This window comes from Salvelinus sp. IW2-2015, linkage group LG7 (genome assembly GCF_002910315.2).
Source record: "Salvelinus sp. IW2-2015 linkage group LG7, ASM291031v2, whole genome shotgun sequence".
Lineage (NCBI taxonomy): Eukaryota > Metazoa > Chordata > Actinopteri > Salmoniformes > Salmonidae > Salvelinus > Salvelinus sp. IW2-2015.
The window spans coordinates 14135341-14153531 of NC_036847.1; the positions used below are offsets into that span (position 1 = coordinate 14135341).

Below are 18191 nucleotides of genomic sequence, written 5' to 3' on the forward strand. Positions count from 1 at the left end.
TTTCCAACTTCATTTACTGATCCCTCCTGGCGACCCTGTTGGAGTCATGTTTTGAAGAAGAAAATTGACTTCTTCAAAATGGAGATTACTTCAACTGTCCATGTTGTCACAGACTCTATAATGGCACATATACCAAGATGAGTCCTCTATCTATCTCTGTGGGTGAAAACGGATTACCCAATCTTCACCTAGTGACAGCCATTGGGGAGTTTGGGTAAGGTGTGTAAAGATTAGCCTAATATAACACCTTGGTGTGCCTGGAATTGATCAAATTCTCATCAAAGGAGGTAGGCTAATGATTCTCTCTGTTTCTGTTAAAATATTTCATCTTSACCTTGCTCACCAGAAGCTTCTAAATGTATGTCTGATTTAATGCCTTTGTGTATTGTACAAACACTATCATTGAGACGATTGCTCTTTTTGAGTCTGCATTTGACTCTGTAGGCTTTTGAGTCTCAGCTGTATGCTGTGGTTAGTCAATTTTCCTCTGGTGGGATTGTTTAAAGAAACAATTCTTGAATTGATCAGACCTATATCTAAATTTAATCAGGGCCATGTTGGGTGTGTTTGATTTGGTAAACACTTCCGTCTAACCTTGGAACACAAAGATCATAGTGGGACTCTAGTTTGTTGAATCCAAGCTTCTGTTGTTTTCAACTTTAACAATGACTTCCCAAATGCAGAAACAGTCTGGAGTGGAATTCTACCACCAGTATACTGCGTCAGGGCTGGGCTAGGGCTTACTAAGGAAGCAGGACAGCTGGTTGGATTGGTGTGCTCCCTCTCCATTGTTCAACAGCACTGTCAAATGTGACTGAACACGCAAGGACACAGTTTCTCTATCCAACAGGTCAAATTCAAACTGATTGTATCACTATTATGCAATCACTGTCAATGGTGGAGCACAGCAATGAACTGTTTGCTTCTCTAACAAAGACTAGTTAATACAGTGCTGGAGGCGTCACTACAGACCCTGGTTCGATCCCAGGCTGTATCACAACCGGCCGTGATTGGGAGTACCAAAGGGTGGCGCACAATTGGCCCAGCGTCGTTAGGGTTTGTCCGGGGTAGGACGGCATTGTAAATAAGAATTTGTTCTTAACTGACTTGCCTATTTAAAATAATACATTGCTTGAGTGAAGCTTAATGTGAGGATTGTGAAAGATTTACCTTTTGAACAACTCATTCAGTTTGACATTCACTCACTGCCCTGGAGTTGACAAACAGATTGATAATGCAGGACACAGCTCCAAATMACTAACCGACATTCAAGAAAAACTAGTTTAGGGTTTATATTGCAGAGCTGTTTACACASAACTGTGTCGCTTTGCTGAATGAAATCCTGGACTCATTCATCTCTTCACAGGGTGCCACAACTGTTACTTAGCAGCTATTACATTAGGAGTGTTTTTTTTTAACAGAAAAGTTGGTAATGAACCGTGATCTGAGTGATTACCATTTTAATGACTCACAATGTAGAGTAAAAAATGAATATGTCGATGCCCAGTAATTTCACATCTTTTCTWTTAACAGCAAGCAGCTCAGTCATGAGTTGGCCCTCTCCTCTCCTCCTCCTTCTCATTGGTATTTATGGACCATGTTCAGGCTTCAAGATATGTGCCTTCAACATCCAGAACTTCGATGCCACCAAATCAGCCAACTACAGAGTGATGCACACTCTGACCAAGGTGACTCTTGTTGTCTTTTCAGAATAATACAGGGTTACAAGAAGAGAATTGTTACTTTTAGTGAAGAGTGGCTCAAAGGAGAAACTAATATTTTGTATAATTTCAGCCAGTAGCTTTGAAAACTGGTGCTCACACGCCAAAACGGGTCCCCACGAAAATGTTGCACAATTTAGTATGATCTGTTATGTACTGCAATGTTTTCTATTTGCAATTTATATGATATGTTACGAATTCCAATTCATACAATATGTTACGAATTTGTAGCTAAGTGCTTAAGATCCGTGACAGCATCTTTAACATACTGTTGTGTAAATCAGTCTCAAATTCATCTTAAAACCACTTAAATGTAGGGTCTCCTAAATAGAGGACCTTCGTATTCAATGTCGTCTAAAATGAGAACGGTAGCCTCTTGGATCTTGGCTTTCCATCCGTACTATACAATCTTTGGTGCGGCTAGTACCATATATGGGCATACGGCCATAATGGATAAGGTCACACCCTATATACACTTGAACAACGTTGATATGTGGTGGAAGCGAAGATTCCAAAGATGATACATACGGATGTTATTTTGTCGGCCTGTGACCTACCATTATCGAGTCAAGAAGTTCATTTTATACTTCGTTTTCACTAAACAACAAACATCTTACAAGGTAAGCTTCAATTTGGCCTGTATTTGAGCTAGGTTCTTACGAACAAAAGGTGTGGTTAGACTGGGGAGCGGTTAAAGTGAAATATGGACGTTCGTGTAGCCAATAAGGTAAGCTTTATAGCTATTTTGAGTAATGCGGCCCATTACTACCCATTTTGAAAGGACACACTCCAGAGCGAATCATAATATTTTGAACGGATTCTTTCATCGCTTTGGCATAAAAATGGCTTATCAGGAATGTAAAAAGAAAGCGAAAAACCAAGCAAACTACCCAACAGGGGAGTAAAAAGATGACAAAAGCCAGGTATACCGAGAAAGAGGCTTTGGAGGAAATTGTTAATGAGTCAAACAGAGTCTGGGAGCGACCTTGACCAAGATGACTCTGGCAGAGAAATATTTACTGTAAGGATTGGATTCAGTTTTAGTTCTGTATGTAAATTATTTTGCATAGCGTTCTATATATAGTATGTATTTCAGTGGAGGCTGCTGAGGGGATAATGGCTCATAYTAATGTCTGGAATGTAGCAAATGGAATGGCATCAAACACCTGGAAACCATGTGTTTGATGTATTTGATACCATTCCACTGTCTACTCCAGTCATTACCTGTTCTCTCCAATTAATGTGCCACCAACCTCCTGTGATGCATTTAGTACTTTTTATATAGTTGTGGTCTGCTTCTATTTGTTTTGTATTTACAGTATAGTGGTGTCCTGTGTATCATTCCAAKGTAGTTACATGTTGTATTTATTTCACACTAGTTTACTGGTGTACATTGGATATATTTTGTGTAACTTTGGACAGGCCACCAAATTCTCACGGCCATTGTTAAAAAAACAAAAACATTATTGAATATTAAAACATACAATGTACTTGCAGTGAAGCCACTCAACATTTACATTACCTTAAGTCATTTAACAGACTCCCATCCAGAGCAACCCACAGAAGCAACCAGGGTCAAAGCCCTGCTCAAGGGCACGTCGACAGATCTCCCACAAGGTCAATTGGCAGCTTCATTAAATAGCACCCGCAAAACACCAGTCTCAACGTCAACAGTGAAGAGGCGACTCCGGGATGCTGGCCTTCTCGGCAAAGTTGCAAAGAAAACGCCATATCTCAGACTGGCCAATAAAAATAAAAGATTAAGATGGGCAAAAGAACACAGACACTGGACAGAGGAACTCTGCCTAGAAGGCCAGCATCCCGGAGACTGGTGTTTTGCAGGTACAGTTTAATGAAGCTTCCAGTTGAGGATTTGTGAGGCATCTGTTTCTCAAACTAGAAACTAATGTACTTGTCCTCTTGCTCAGTTGTGCACCGGGGCCTCCCACTCCTCTTTCTATTCTGGTTAGAGCCAGTTTGCGCTGTTCTGTGAAGGGAGTAGTACACAGTGTTGTACGAGATCTTCAGTTCCTTGGCAATTTCTCGCATGGAATAGCCTTCATTTCTCAGAACAAGAATAGACTGACGAGTTTCAGAAGAAAGTTCTTTGTTTCTGGCAATTTTGAGCCTGTAATCGAACCCACAATTGTTGATGCTCCAGATATTCAACTAGTCTAAAGAAGGCCAGTTTTATTGCTTCTTTAATCAGAACAACAGTTTTCTGCTGTGCTAACATAATTGCAAAGGGTTTTCTAATGATCAATTAGCCTTTTAAAATTATAAACTTGGATTAGCTGTTTCCAGCTACAATAGTCATTTATGACATTAACAATGTCTACACTGTATTTCTGATCAATTTGATGTTATTTTAATGGACAGTCTTTTCTTTTTTGTTCTTTAAAAAACAAGGACATTTAAGTGACCCCAAACTTTTAAACGGTACTGAATATCTTTCATKTATGCTGTGATGTTTAACCAACAATTGGAATCTATTGAATAGAATCCACAGATTGAGAGTTGAAGATAAATACTTTTACTAAGAGTATAGTAATTGGCTGACCAGGTCTCTCCAGATCTCCCAACAATGCTAATTTTAGGGTCAATTTTAGATTAATGTTCTGCTTTTTCAGCCATTCCTAAGCCTGAGACCAGAAACAGGCTACCRGAGGGCAATGCCAAAACAAATGGTCTTATTGATTCTGTATCCACACAACAAAATCTGCAGGGCTGCAATGATTGTATACCCCAAATATTCAACATTTTGTTGGTGGCAAGAATTCTGTACAATCATTTTAGCTGAAAGGCATGAAGTCTTGAATCTTGCGTCGTTTTATATCAACTCATACACCCTGTGCCATGGAATCGGTACATCAACTATTTTGCAATCTGTATGGCACAGCTGTCAACCTCCTGGTCCTCAAATGAAACTGGTATACTTTCCTATTTATGCTATTTTTATTCCTCCGCCAGTTTTGATCCTTTATATTGGGCAGACACCAGTTCCCTACCTCCTCCCGCTGCCACCTGCCTCCTCCATTTTTGGGGTAATTCTGTAATTAATTGCTTGTAATCTTGGATTGAGCATACAATTCTGATGCCATGAAATACAATTCCAATTTACAATTTACATTTAAAAACAATACCCTTTTCAAGCATTCAGCCATAATATTTATATTTTCAGGGCGATTGTCACGTTCCTGACCTTAATTCCTTTGTTCTGTATTGTTTAGTTGGTCAGGACGTGAGCTGGGTGGGCATTCTATTTTATGTGTTTCTATGTTGGGTTCATTGGCAACTAGCCTGATATGGTTCTCAATCAGGGGCAGGTGTTTTACGTTTCCTCTGATTGAGAACCATATTAAGGTAGGCTGTTTGTTTGTGGGTGATTGTTGTCGTGTCTGTGTTTGTTCGCCACACGGTACTGTTTTCGTTCGTTTGTTCACGTCGTTTATTTGTTTTGTATTTTTGTCAAGTGTTTTTCGTCTTCGTTTATATTAATTAAAAGTATGTATTCAAACCACGCTGCGCTTTGGTCCGATCCTTGCTCCTCAGACGAGGAGGAAGACGAGCGTTACAGGGATGAAATTGAAATTGTAACCAGCTCTGCAATGCTTGTCTGAAAAAATAGATGCTTTGAAAAAGGTTTCATTTTCAAATAATTGAAAATGAGACATGGCAATCTGAACAGGCAAAAAGGAAGTTTTTAAACCATTGATGAGCTTTTCTTAGTAATCTACATGAGAACCGTTTTAGGGTTCAAGTAAAACTTTTGCATAAGTGAAGCTTTTAGAGGTTCAGTGCTTTTATATTTAATAATCTCAACCCACCCAGTTCATATTCATTATATAGATAAGATAAAGCGTGCCTGTCTGGTTTAGCATCCTAGAAAAAGCTATTAAGCATCCTAGAAAAAAGTGATAAAGCTAAATATTTTTTGCTCAAATGATTTGAAAAACGAATCATCAGGAGTAGGTATTGCCTTAAGTGAGTAAACTGAGATATGACTATGGAGTTAATCAGTGTACTTTTTCCGTAAAATGACAGGTTTTTACCTCTCCATGGTTGCAGGATCTTGTCTATTTTTACTAGTTTTCTATTGAAATTCATTGTGGACAGTTCATTTATATCTTTTGTGATATTAATACCAAGTATGTCTACTTCACCGTCAGCCCATTTTTWAGGTAAACTGCAGGGTAATGTGAAAGTTATATTTTTAAAGATCCAATACGTAATATTGAACACTTATCATAATTAGGTTTTAGTCCAGAAAAGTTATCTAGACCTTCAATGATACATTGGACACCCTTGTTTTTAATCTTTGGATTTATTAATACTCTGTTATTTGATCTTARTTTAATAGCTAGCATTTCGATGGCCATAACGAATATATATGGTGACAGCGGACGCCCTTATTTGACTTCTTTTGACGATTCAAAACTCTCTGAGAAGTAGCCGCTATTTACTATTTTACACCTCGAGTTGCTATACATTACTTTTACCCATTTTGTAAGACACTCCATGCATTTATAAATAAAATCCAGTCTTTATCAAAGGCCTTTTCAATATCCGCTATAAATACCAGGCCTGGTTTCTTAGATGTTTCATCATGTTCTATTATTTCTAGTAGTTGTTGAATATTATCTCCAATGTATCGTCCATGTAAAAAACGTGTCTGATCAGGATGAACAATACCTGGTAAAACCTTTTTTAATTCTGAGTGCTATGCATTTCGCTAGTAAACTCAGCAAAAAGGTTAGCCTACGTTAGCTCAACCGTCCCGCTGGTGGGACATCGATCCCATAGAGGTTATCAGACTGTTAAATAGCCATCACTAGCCAGTACCCTGCCCTGAACTTAGTCCGTCACTAGCCGGTTTCTCAACCCTGCACCTTAGATGCTTCTGCCCTAAGTACATAGACATGGAATCACTGATCACTTTAATAATGTTTACATACTGTTTTACTAATTTCGTGTGTGAAAGAGCTTACGATTACTGAGTTACAGTTCATATAAGGAAGTCAGTCATTTGAAACGAATTCATTAGGTCCTTATCTATGGATTTCACTTGACTGGGCAGGGGCGCAGCCAGGGGTGGGCATTGTCCCACCCAGTTGGGAGTCAGGCCCAGCCAATCAGAATTAGTTTTTCCCCCCACAAAAGGGCATTATTACAGACAGAAATACTCCTCAGTTTCATCAGATGTCCAGGTGGTTGGTCTCAGACGATCCCGCAGGTGAAGAAGCCGGGTGTGGAGTTCCTAGGCTGGTGTGATTAGACGTGGTCTGCGGTTGTGAGGTTGGTTGGACGTACTGCCAAATTCTCTAAAATGACATTGGAGGCAGCTTATGGTAGAGAAATTAACATTCAATTCTCTGGCAACAGATCTGATGAACATTCTTGCTGTCAGCATACCAATTGTACACTCCCTCAACTTGAGACATCTGTGGRATTGTGTTGTGACAAAACTGTACATTATAGAGTGGCATTTTATTGTCCCCAGCACAAAGTGCACCTGTGTAATGATCATGCTGTTTAGCTCACATTGTTGTGAATTGTTAGATATTACTGCACTTTGGAGCTAGGAACACAAACATTTCGCTACACCCGTAATAACATCTGCTAAATATGTGTATGTGACCAATAAAATGTGATTTGAGGAGTTGAATTACCCCATTCGGACACTTTGGAGAGATTAAAAGATTGTATCTTGACACCTCCACACTGAGAGAGGTTGGTATTGTGGAAATTGTGTTTTTTTAGCAACCAATAACTTTCAGGCTTATTCAATGTGTAATAGCAGTGGAATTACCTTATTTACATACTTTGGAGCAGTTGAGGGAACAGTTGGCGATGTCCCTTGACCACACCTGACACCCCTTACTAAAACATCTGTGAAGTTCTAGCTTTTGTCTATTAATCCRGTTTTTACCCAGACGTTTTTTTACTTGTTGTGGAAGGCATCTGTTTCCAGCACTATTCATCAATAATTGACTTATAGCTTGTCCATTTTAAAGATGACAAAAAAAAATAACATGGTTGGTTTGTGTGTTTGATTCTATGTGAGCTAATCTATGGTCTGACCATTTCCTTATCTCCCAGGTGTTTTTTCCCCAATGATGCCAAGTTGATGCATGTCCTTATCATATAACTGCTCATTAAAAGCCGTTACTTTTGGGTATTTCTATATAGGCGGAAATCTACATTTTTMCCATTTACATTTTTTAAACTTACTGCAAGCTCTTTGCAGACGCAAGATTCAGCGTGTTGCAATGTCGTTTTTCGTCACAAAAGGGGGGGCTCCTTGGAATACGCTTAGACATACTTTTTTACTACCTGAAAATTGCATAATTTTCTGCAGCCATGGTGTCAGTGTTGTCGCTTGGTTCCTTGATCTGATCTATAGGCTATTCATCAAATTAGTCTAGTTTGCATTGATAACCAAATATAATTTCAGCAACTGTTCAAACAGTAAACCAAACCACAAGAATCCACCCAAAAAGGTATTTTGTTTCGAAGTAATAACTAGTGATTTACATGCTATTGTGAAATGGTATAATTAAGTGATAATGCCAGAGAAGCCGGTGTCTTGGAGGATATATTGGCACGGTTCGTCTTGGGCTGGCAAACCGTGCCAATATATCCTCCAAGCACTGGCTTTGAGGACTTTATCACTTTTATACAACGGGTTACCAACATAATCAAATAATGATGTACATATTTTCATGAATATAAGGATGAATAAATTCTTGAAAATATTTCAACTTTCCACAAGATAGTCCTGACACATCTGGTCGTTCGTTCTATCGGTTCGGTTGCCAGAGAAGCGACAGTCGTTCAGTCTTTTTGTTCTGTATCTATGGGCGCGACCCAGTCATTCGTTCTAAATGTTCTATTGCCATACAGGCTGGCAACATTCTTATCCCRTAGTCACGTCAAACAGTGAAGCCAGAATAACAACAAAGTAATTGCATTTGTTTAAGCTGTTTTCTAGTGGCATTTATTTGGATACATCTATAACAATGAGCTAATGAGGTGTGATTTCACCTGGCATAGAACATGTGCTCTGTCTGAAGGAAACCGTTGTTCAGGAGCTAGCCAACAACACAGCTAACACGGAAGCTGGAAAGACTGCAAACTAGCTGCACTTCGTTTCGTTTGACCTGTTTTCTATTTATATTTCTTTGTATTTGTTTGCAAATGTATTACAACAACAAAAAAACTATCACATTTACATAAGTATTCAGACCCTTTACTCACTACTTTTGTTGGAGCACCTTTGGCAGCGATTACAGCCTCGAGTCTTCTTGGGTATGACCCTACAAGCTTGGCATACCTGTATTTGGGGAGATTCTTCTCTGTAGATCCTCTCAAGCTCAGTCAGGTTGGATGGGGAGCATCGCTGCGCAGCTATTTTCAGGTCTCTCCAAAGATGTTCAAGTCCGGGCTCTGGCTGGGCCACTCAAGGACATTCAGAGACTTGTCCCAAAGCTACTCCTGTGTTGTCTTGGCTGTGTGCTTAGGGTCATTGTCCTGTTGGAAGGTGAACCTTRYCCCCAGTCTGAGAACCTGCTTCAGAGCGCTCAGGTTTTCATCAAGGATCTCTGTACTTTGCTCCATTAATKTTTGCCTCAATCATGACTAGTCTCTCAGTCCCTGTCGCTGAAAAACATCCCCACAGCATGATGTTGCCACCACCATGCTTCACGTAGGGATGGTGCCAGGGCCCTTAATTATCAATGTTATGTAGAAAAACTTCTAAATTAACTCGTAAGAAGAACATTTTGAATGTTCGTATTTATCAATTGCTTGTACGCTTGATTTACACACACCTGTAATTATTTTGCCTTGATAAATCCGACACATTCTAAAACACTGTGCTAGTGCACTTGAAGTCTCATTTAGATAAAGAACTGCCCTAAATGACCATTTATGGTCACAAACCTTCCCCCAAACCTTCCCTTTTAAAGAAATGTCACTAATGTCTGTCCGCCAATATGGAGAAATCATAATCGGACGCAGAAATAGAACTTTTGATCACCGAAGTGGAAGTCAAACAAGCCATACTTTGAGCCCTCAGCAATGGCTTGTCAAATAAGATTGAAATAAATATTGCTTGGGAGCAGGTTAGAGCTGTGGTAAATTCTGCCTCATCTGAGTGCAGAACAGTTAATGAAATTAAAAAGAAATGGTTTGATTTGAAAACATGCAACAACAACTAAAATAATGATCCACAAAAGGGATAAGTGAAACAGGAGGAGGGCAGAGTGACTCTTCAGTGTCTGCTATGGACCAGTGCATTTGGAGCATAATTGGAGAGACCTCAGTGTCTGGCATCATTTGTGAAGGTGATACTGAGGACCCTACTAGACCCTAAAGGAATACCAGACCAACCAACTGATGGTAAGTCGAGATTTATTTTCGCAACCATATTCAGACATGGACCACATCTAAATATTTTTTCTTGACAATAAATATAACAAAACATGAAATCTTCACAGAAGGGTGTCKWCTTTGGCGAGCGCTTCAGCTGCGCCATATGACGCAGTCCTGAAATCAACAAGAGGAGATCAACACATCAATTATTGGACTCAAACAGCAGCTGGAGGATGTATGCAACGGCCTAAGAGGGAGAAAAACAATCTTTGAAAGAACTTGTTGACTGTGTCAAACATGTGAGCCAAATTCTGGTGCAATGTAAATGTGTTTTCCTTGTCGATTTGATTACAATATTTGGAAGAACAGATACCTAAAACCGTTGTCCTCAGTGCCAGGGCTATGGGTGGTGGGAAACACTCCGCCAGGCATGGGCTCATCGGGTCTGGGTGGATCATTAAGTGGAATGCCATTATTTTTTTTTTTTTTGCAATGTTGTGGAGCACACTGCAAGCCTTGACAATGTAGCAAACCTAAAAAGGAATGTGCACATTGTATTACATTCATGTAATGGCATTTGAAGGAATGTCATTTCATAGGCAAACCTTGCTAGGCTAGTATACCACTGCTTTTAATCAGGGCAAGGTGACCGGAAACATGACCGAATACAAACAGTGTAGCTATTCCCTCCAAGGCAATCAAACAAGCTAAGCGTCAGTATAGAGACAAAGTAGAGTCGCAATTCAACGGCTCAGACACAAGAGGTATGTGGCAGGGTCTACAGTCAATCACGGACTACAAAAGAAAAAKCAGCCCCGTCGCGGACCACGATGTCTTGCTCCGACAGACTAAACAACTTCTTTGCTCGCTTTGAGGACAATACAGTGCCACTGACACGGCCCGCTACCCAAACCTGCGGGCTCTCCTTCACTGCAGCCAACGTGAGTAAAACATTTAAACGTGTTAACCCTCGCAAGGCTGCAGGCCCAGACAGCATCCCCAGCCGCGTCCTCAGAGCATCCGCAGACCAGCTGGCTGGTATGTTTACGGACATATTCAATCAATCCTTATCCCAGTCTGCTGTTCGCACGTGCTTCAAGAGGGCCACCATTGTTCCCAAGAAAACTGAGCTAAATGACTACCGCCCCATAGAACTCACTTCCGTCATCATGAAGTGCTTTGAGAGACTAGTCAAGGACCATATCACCGCCACCCTACCTGACACCCTAGACCCACTCCAATTTGCTTACCGCCCCAATAGGTCCACAGACGARGCAATTGCAATCACACTGCCCTAACCCATCTGGACAAGAGGAATACCTACAGTGGGGAGAACAAGTATGTGATACACTGCCYATTTTTGCAGGTTTTCCTACTTACAAAGCATGTAGAGGTCTGTAATTTTTTTTAATCATAGGTACACTTCAACTGTGAGAGACGGAATCTAAAACAAAAATCCAGAAAATCACATTGTATGATTTTTAAGTAATTAACACCTACACCACCCGATGTCACAGGAAGGCCAAAAAGATCATCAAGGACAACAACCACCCGAGCCACTGCCTGTTCACCTCACTATCATCCAGAAGGCGAGGTTAGTACAGGTGCATCAAAGCGGGGACCGAGAGACTGAAAAACAGCTTCTATCTCAAGGCTATCAGACTGTTAAACAGCCATCACTAACATTGAGTGGCTGCTGCCAACATACTGACTCAACTCTAGCCACTTTAATAATGAAAAATTGATGTAATAAATGTATCACTAGCCACTTTAAACAATGCCACGTTGTATAATGTTTACATACCCTACATTACGCATCTCATATGTATATACTGTACTCTATACCATCTACTGCATCTTGCCTATGCCGTTCGCCCAACACTCATTCATATATTTTTATGTACATATTCTTATTCATTCCTTTACACTTGTGTGTGTGTATAAGGTAGTTGTTGTGAAATTGTTAGGTTAGATTACTTGTTAGATATTACTGCATGGTTGGAACTAGAAGCACAAGCATTTCGTTACACTCGCATTAACATTTGCTAACCATGTGTATGTGACAAATAAAATTTGATTTGATAATGCAGTGTGCCTCCTGTCCCAGACAAGTACAGCCAACGCCCTTTCAGCAGGCCTATGGTGTGCTCCACTGTTCTTGTGCATGCGTGGGCTTGGTTGTACCTTGCCTCTTGTTGGTTTGAGAGGGGAGTCATCAGCCATGTTTTTAATGGGTAGCCCCAGTCTCCTGCAGTTATGAACACAACATTCAGATATTGTTTCCCAGTAGAGGTCTAACATGGTAAATAAAGCCATCCATCCTCAACAGCTCCTTCCTGGAGGTTTAGGCTGAATGAACTGTTCTGCACAATGAATGAATCATGTGTCCCACCTGGCCACTACATTCAACAAAGCCAAATGTGAATCACAGATGACCTGCACATTGACAAAATGGAAACTTTTTCTGTTGATGAAGTTGAATTTGTTCAATGATGGAGCTTTAATTGCGATGTGGGTGCAGTCAATTACTCCAATGACATTGAGAAATCCAGCTATGGTATGGAAATCCCTTTTCACTCTGGCCTGTTGCACAGCAGTGTATGGAAACTGTATGTATTGTGGGGTCAATGAAATAATGCCATGAAGGACTGCAGGCAATATTCATCTCATGGTTAGTTGTGAAATGCCAGACCGATCCGCAATCTCCCGTTGGAATGTTCCTGTGGCCAAAAATCCCAGGGTGGAGAGGACTTGGGTATGCACTGGGGTGCAATTGGTGCATTTCATCTCCATTTCTAATACTGGACAGAGTTGGTTGCAGAGATGCAATAAAATATGCCTTGGAAAACAAAATCTAATAATAAGCAAAGCGTCGCCGTCAGAAAAATCTGCACGCTCATTGAAAATACGCTCCCTGCGTAATGCAGCTTGTGCCAGATCCTCCAGCAATGCAAGATTTGCCATTTTGGACAAGTCACAATGCCTCAGTGTTGCCTTTTTAAAATATTATTTAACTGGTTAAACTAAATTGCCTCCAACCTTACGTTCCACTCTCTTTCTAATTGACTTTATTATTAAATGGTTTCATGTTTATGAATTCGATAGCACCCTGAGAACTATTAGTAGCTTAAGTGMCTGTAAAATAAATATATTAATAAACGAATGTATTCATATTTTTTCTTCATAGTTTCTGATTTTCATTAGCAGTTTGACTTTTCTACCACAAGGTGCTATGCGTACACACGGTCAGAGGTGTGCTTAAATTTACCCACATTCTCAAGTATAAGTACAAATGGATAAATCCCACACTTTGCTTAAAAATGATTGCACGCATGGTTTATGAACATTTCTGTTCGTACGCAACATTGATAAATGAGGGCTCAGGTTTCCTCCAGACGTGAAGCGTGGCATTCAGGCCAAAGAGTTCAATCTTGGTTTCATCAGACCAGAGAATCTTGTTTCTCATGGTCTGATAGTCCTTAAGGTGCCTTTTGGTAAACTCCAAGCAGGCTGTCGTGCATTTTACTGAGGAGTGGCTTCCGTCTGGCCACTCTACCATAAAGGCCTGATTTGGTGGAGTGCTGCAGAAATGGTGGTTCTTCAATCTCCACAGAGGAACTCTAGAGCTCTGCCAGAGTCATCTCCCTGACCAAGGCCCATCTCCCCAGATTGCACAGTTTGGCTGGGCGGCCAGCTCTAGGAAGAGTCTTGGTGGTTCCAAACTTCTTCCATTTAAGAATGATGGAGGCCACTGTGTTCTTGGGGACCTTCAATGCTGCAGACATTTTTTTTGTACCCTTCCCCAGATCTGTGCCTCGACACAATCCTGTCTCGGGGCTCTACGGACAGTTCTTTCGACCTCATGGCTTGGTTTTTTGCTCTGACATGCACTGTCAACTGTGGGATCGGTGTGTGCCTTTCCAAATCATGTCCAATCAATTGAATTTACCACAGGTGGACTCCAAGTTGTAGAAACATCTCAAGGATGATCAATGCAAACAGGATGCACCTGAGCTCAATTTCGAGTCATAGCAAAGGGTCTGAATATTTGAGGAATTTCAGTTTTCTTTATTTTAAATASATTGGCAAGTATTTCTAAACCTGTTTTCGCATTGTCATGATGGGGTATTGTGTGTAGATTGAGGGGAAACAATGTAATCCATTTTAGAATATGGTGTAACAAAATGTGGAAAAAGTCAAGGGGTCTGAATACTTTCCAAATGCACTGTATATCGATAACGCTGATAACGCTGATTCATGATTTCGACTGGCTGAGAAAAGCTGCCTGTCAGTCTCATCCCGTCTTCTGACACGTTCATTACTATGCAACAGCTAGATCTACAGCTAGATCAGCTAGATCTAATTTGAATATTGAAACAATGTTGCAAATGTCGGAGAGACAGACTATTGTTATTTTAAAGATGTCTAAATGCTTTTTATAGTGGAGATCTAGTTCATAAATTGCCTGGCTAGGCTGATGAGACCGTGGATTGCGCAGTCCGGTGGAACAGAATAAACAGGCATTTTAACGACATAGCCCTTTGCTATGGCTTTAGCAGGCGATAACTTGTGGAATAGATACCGGTTGGAATGCGGTTTTAACCAATCAGCATTCAGGATTCGACCAAGCGGTTGTATTACGTGCTGTAGACAACTAGCTAGCCATGTGCTTTTATTTCTTCTCATGACCAATGAGAACATGCCATTTTATTTTTTATCTGATATGGAAATTAATATACCAGCAGCAGGTCACTCGGATGTTTATTTTAGGTTACACTGGCAAGTATACAAATATTTGCCAGGGAATATTTTTTTTCTTTATAAATATGATTATTTCACATGATAATGTGAGAAGCTAGAAAGGCTAACGTTACTGTAGCTAGCTTGCTATATTTTTAGCCAGGCTAAAGCCAACTAGCTAGGTTGCCAGATAGCTGCTACTACCAGCAAGGGAAGGCGACTCTTCCTTGCTTTCACAAAATGAGAAGACAAAAATAACTACTTTGCTATCGCCCCCTTGTGAATGGGACCGGCGAGGATATCATGTTACCAAAAAGGTGTCCACTACTCCAAAAATCCCACTTCACCTGCATGCATGTAGATCAACAGAGTGAAGCTTGTAGTAACCTTTTAGTCCATAGATATATAATCTAGGTATTTTTCAGTGATTGTTAGACATTCCTMTTCTGACCTTGTTGGTTGGTTGTCCACAGGTTGTGTCTCGCTGTGACATCTGTCTCCTTCAGGAGGTAAAAGACCTACAGGGCAAAGCCACCAAAGCTCTGTTGGGGAGACTCAACAGATACAGTACTAGGTACAGTAGAATCTATATACTGTAACAAGTATCTAATACTCTACCTGTAAAGTGTATTGAGGCTTTTGTTAAATGCACTTGAAATAAATTGATTTGAGTTATAAAGAAATTCTTTATTTATGCTAGACTTTTTTTTCACTTAATTTATGGACTCCGACCCCTTTGTTCATTCTGTATTAGATATGATGACCGCTATCACTATAAATATGTTGCCAGTGGAGGTCTGGGGCGGACACCTGAAGACCAGGAGCAGTATGTCTATCTGTACCGGTAAGGGACACCTTTATTTTTACATTATATATTTGAATCCCGAGCTGACTAGGTGAAGGATCTGTCGATGGGCCCTTGAGCAAGGGACATATCCAGATCGATTTACAYGAGCAATTAGTGTTGTGTCTGCTAAATGACTAAAATTTGTATATATTTCAGAGCTCTTACATCACATTAATTTACAAATGCAATTCTCATGACGTAAACTTGCAGTCATTTAAAACCTCCTAAATATACTGCCTCCCCTGTCCTACTCTTTAACTATCTGTCACCCTGCTTTAACTTTAAGCCCAAGTGAATGATGCTATAACTAAACGCCTCTCCACAGGAATGAGACTGTAGAGTTGACAGATCGGTACCAGTACGCTGACAAAAAGGAGGGGGGTGTGGATGCTTTCTCCAGAGACCCCTTTGTTGTTCGATTCCAAGCCAAGGAAACAGGTTGGTTCTTTTTAAGTTCATGAGAATTGAAATTCAATGTGTATTGTTTTTGATAACTAATGATCTTCCTCTGAACAGTGATAGGAGACTTTGCTCTGATCCCACTGCACACTACGGCCTCTGATGCAATCAAGGAGATTGACAAGCTCTATGATGTCTTTGAGGAAATAAAAAGGATGTGGAATACTGAGGTGAGACATGACAAGACTGGGAGAACAATTTCAACTACCTGTTGGTGTTTTTGTTTGGTTAGAGTAAGATGAATTCAGTTACTGTTTTATCTGTCATGCTATATTATCCACATATCTAACTTACACCAATGTAATGCCACTCTGTGTCCTATAGAAAGTGATGTTCCTTGGAGCCTTCAATGCTGGTTGTGGGCACATAACAAGGCAGGACAAGGCAAACATCAGACTGTTCTCAAACCCTGGATTCTTCTGGTTGATCGGGGATAAGGTGGACACCACAGTTGGAGACCTCACCAGCTGTGCCTATGACAGGTGGGTGGAAATTAGAAAATGAGCTACACTGAAATTATACATTATTTGAATGAGGGATTTTTTTGATTATAGACAATCTGATTATAGACACACATATTACTATTCAGCTCTATTGACTTGACACTTAGTTTTTCTTAGGATTGTGGTACACGGACAGCCCTTCCTAAAGGCCATCAAACCTTATTCAGCTCGGGTCTTCAACATCGCCAAGGAGTATAAACTCTCAAAGGAAATGGTAATACTCTTTTCAAACAATATTTTATCATGTGTTTTAGCATTTCAAACCCTTTTCCATCTCAAAAAGCCCCAGGAAAAGCTGCACCATGCCAGAAATGCCAAAGTTATCTTTATATATTTTTCTTCTGTCATAGATATCATGACACAGAATAAACTCAGTTCGTCATTTCAGGTTCTGGAAGTGAGTGACCACTTCCCTGTGGAAGTGGAGCTGAAGACTAAATCGTCGGGGCAGCTTCAAGCTCAGGTTCAGCCTCTCCTAATCGCTGTCTCTGTCATCACCTACGTCCTGCACATCTTACCTTCGACCAGTGTGGTGTGAGGAGGACTGAGGGCCTTCTCTGGAGTATGAACCATAGCAATATAATTCATTCTATGGTATTTACATCTAAAACTTCCACGAGCAGCTGGTCCTCTCATGCAGGGGTTCACAAACCTCTCTTCGGGGACTCCTAGACGCTTCAGAATTTTGTTGTAGCCCTGAACTAGCTAACCTGATTAATCTAATCAAGGTCTTGATGATTAGTTGACAAGTTTAATCAGGTGTGCTAGCTCTGGAATAGATCCACTGCTCTAATGCACAGTGATGATTACATCTTTGGTTGGTCCCCTTGAGATTGCATGAAAATTTAAGACATTAAGAGGCAGCAACATTATCACTACATGAGTTAGTTGATGGCAAAATGTCCCTCATCTCCTTTTCCCCAACATATCTATGAATTTGCTCTGGTGACGGGTTACTGATCCCCATTTGCTCTGACATCCTGTTTCAGGTATTTGACTCATATCTTGAATGGAAGGCTACAGTTTCCTGAAGCCCCCACTTCTGTCAATAATCTTTGCTTTTAATAACAGAGAAATAAATATTATACTTTGTAAATGCATAGTTGTAAATATTTCAAGTTACATTTTATAGGTTAAGACATTCTATAATAATGTGGTTTCAACATTGTCACTAAGTGTGTTTAAAATGTTCCATGCCTGTACTGTATATATTATTTGAATAAAACATGTATTGAAAACTATGTAGACTATAATTTACCTAGCTAGGACACTTTTCGAAATGGGATTAGGATGCCTCTGAATTGATTTCTATCAATGAAATAAAATAATGTATCAGCAAGTTAAAGAGATCTCCAGAGAATGATGGCCTTATACATATTTTCAGGAGGATATTGTTGAATTTCTATTTGTCTTTAAGGAAGCAATTTATATAGGGGTCCTGCCTGTATCTATGACACAAGGCCTCATTTCTGTAATCCCCAAACTAAACAAGGATCCTATAATGTTAAAAATTMGAGACAAATCACATGAATGAACAATGATGGAAAG

At 40.1% G+C, this 18191-nt stretch overlaps 1 protein-coding gene across 4 annotated transcripts; it reads left to right on the forward strand.

Moving 5' to 3' along the window:
- Window positions 1–9: 9 nt before the first annotated feature.
- On the forward strand, window positions 10–17884 carry LOC111966448 (deoxyribonuclease gamma). 4 transcript variants are annotated; one of them, XM_023991079.1, is made up of 9 exons: window positions 10–219; window positions 1534–1688; window positions 15308–15408; window positions 15589–15678; window positions 16007–16119; window positions 16198–16310; window positions 16465–16622; window positions 16761–16857; window positions 17032–17884. In XM_023991079.1, the coding sequence occupies exons 2-9, from the start codon at window positions 1548–1550 to the stop codon at window positions 17179–17181; spliced, it is 963 nt and encodes a 320-aa protein (XP_023846847.1). In that variant the 5' UTR covers window positions 10–219; window positions 1534–1547; the 3' UTR covers window positions 17182–17884. The 4 variants fall into 4 exon arrangements, with proteins under 4 accessions (XP_023846847.1, XP_023846848.1, XP_023846846.1 ...); XM_023991080.1 differs by having other exon boundaries at window positions 10–214; XM_023991078.1 differs by having other exon boundaries at window positions 11–287.
- The last annotated feature ends 307 nt before the right edge of the window (window positions 17885–18191 follow it).

What these genes read in the sequence shown, in the direction of transcription:
- LOC111966448 (XM_023991079.1), top strand. Translation starts at nt 1,548, where the DNA reads ATGAGTTGGCCCTCTCCTCTCCTCCTCCTTCTCATTGGTATTTATGGA. An exon ending in CTCAACAGATACAGTACTAG is followed by an intron (nt 15,409 to 15,588) that starts GTACAGTAGAAT and finishes ATTCTGTATTAG; the next exon opens with ATATGATGACCGCTATCACT. An exon ending in ACCAGCTGTGCCTATGACAG is followed by an intron (nt 16,623 to 16,760) that starts GTGGGTGGAAAT and finishes AGTTTTTCTTAG; the next exon opens with GATTGTGGTACACGGACAGC.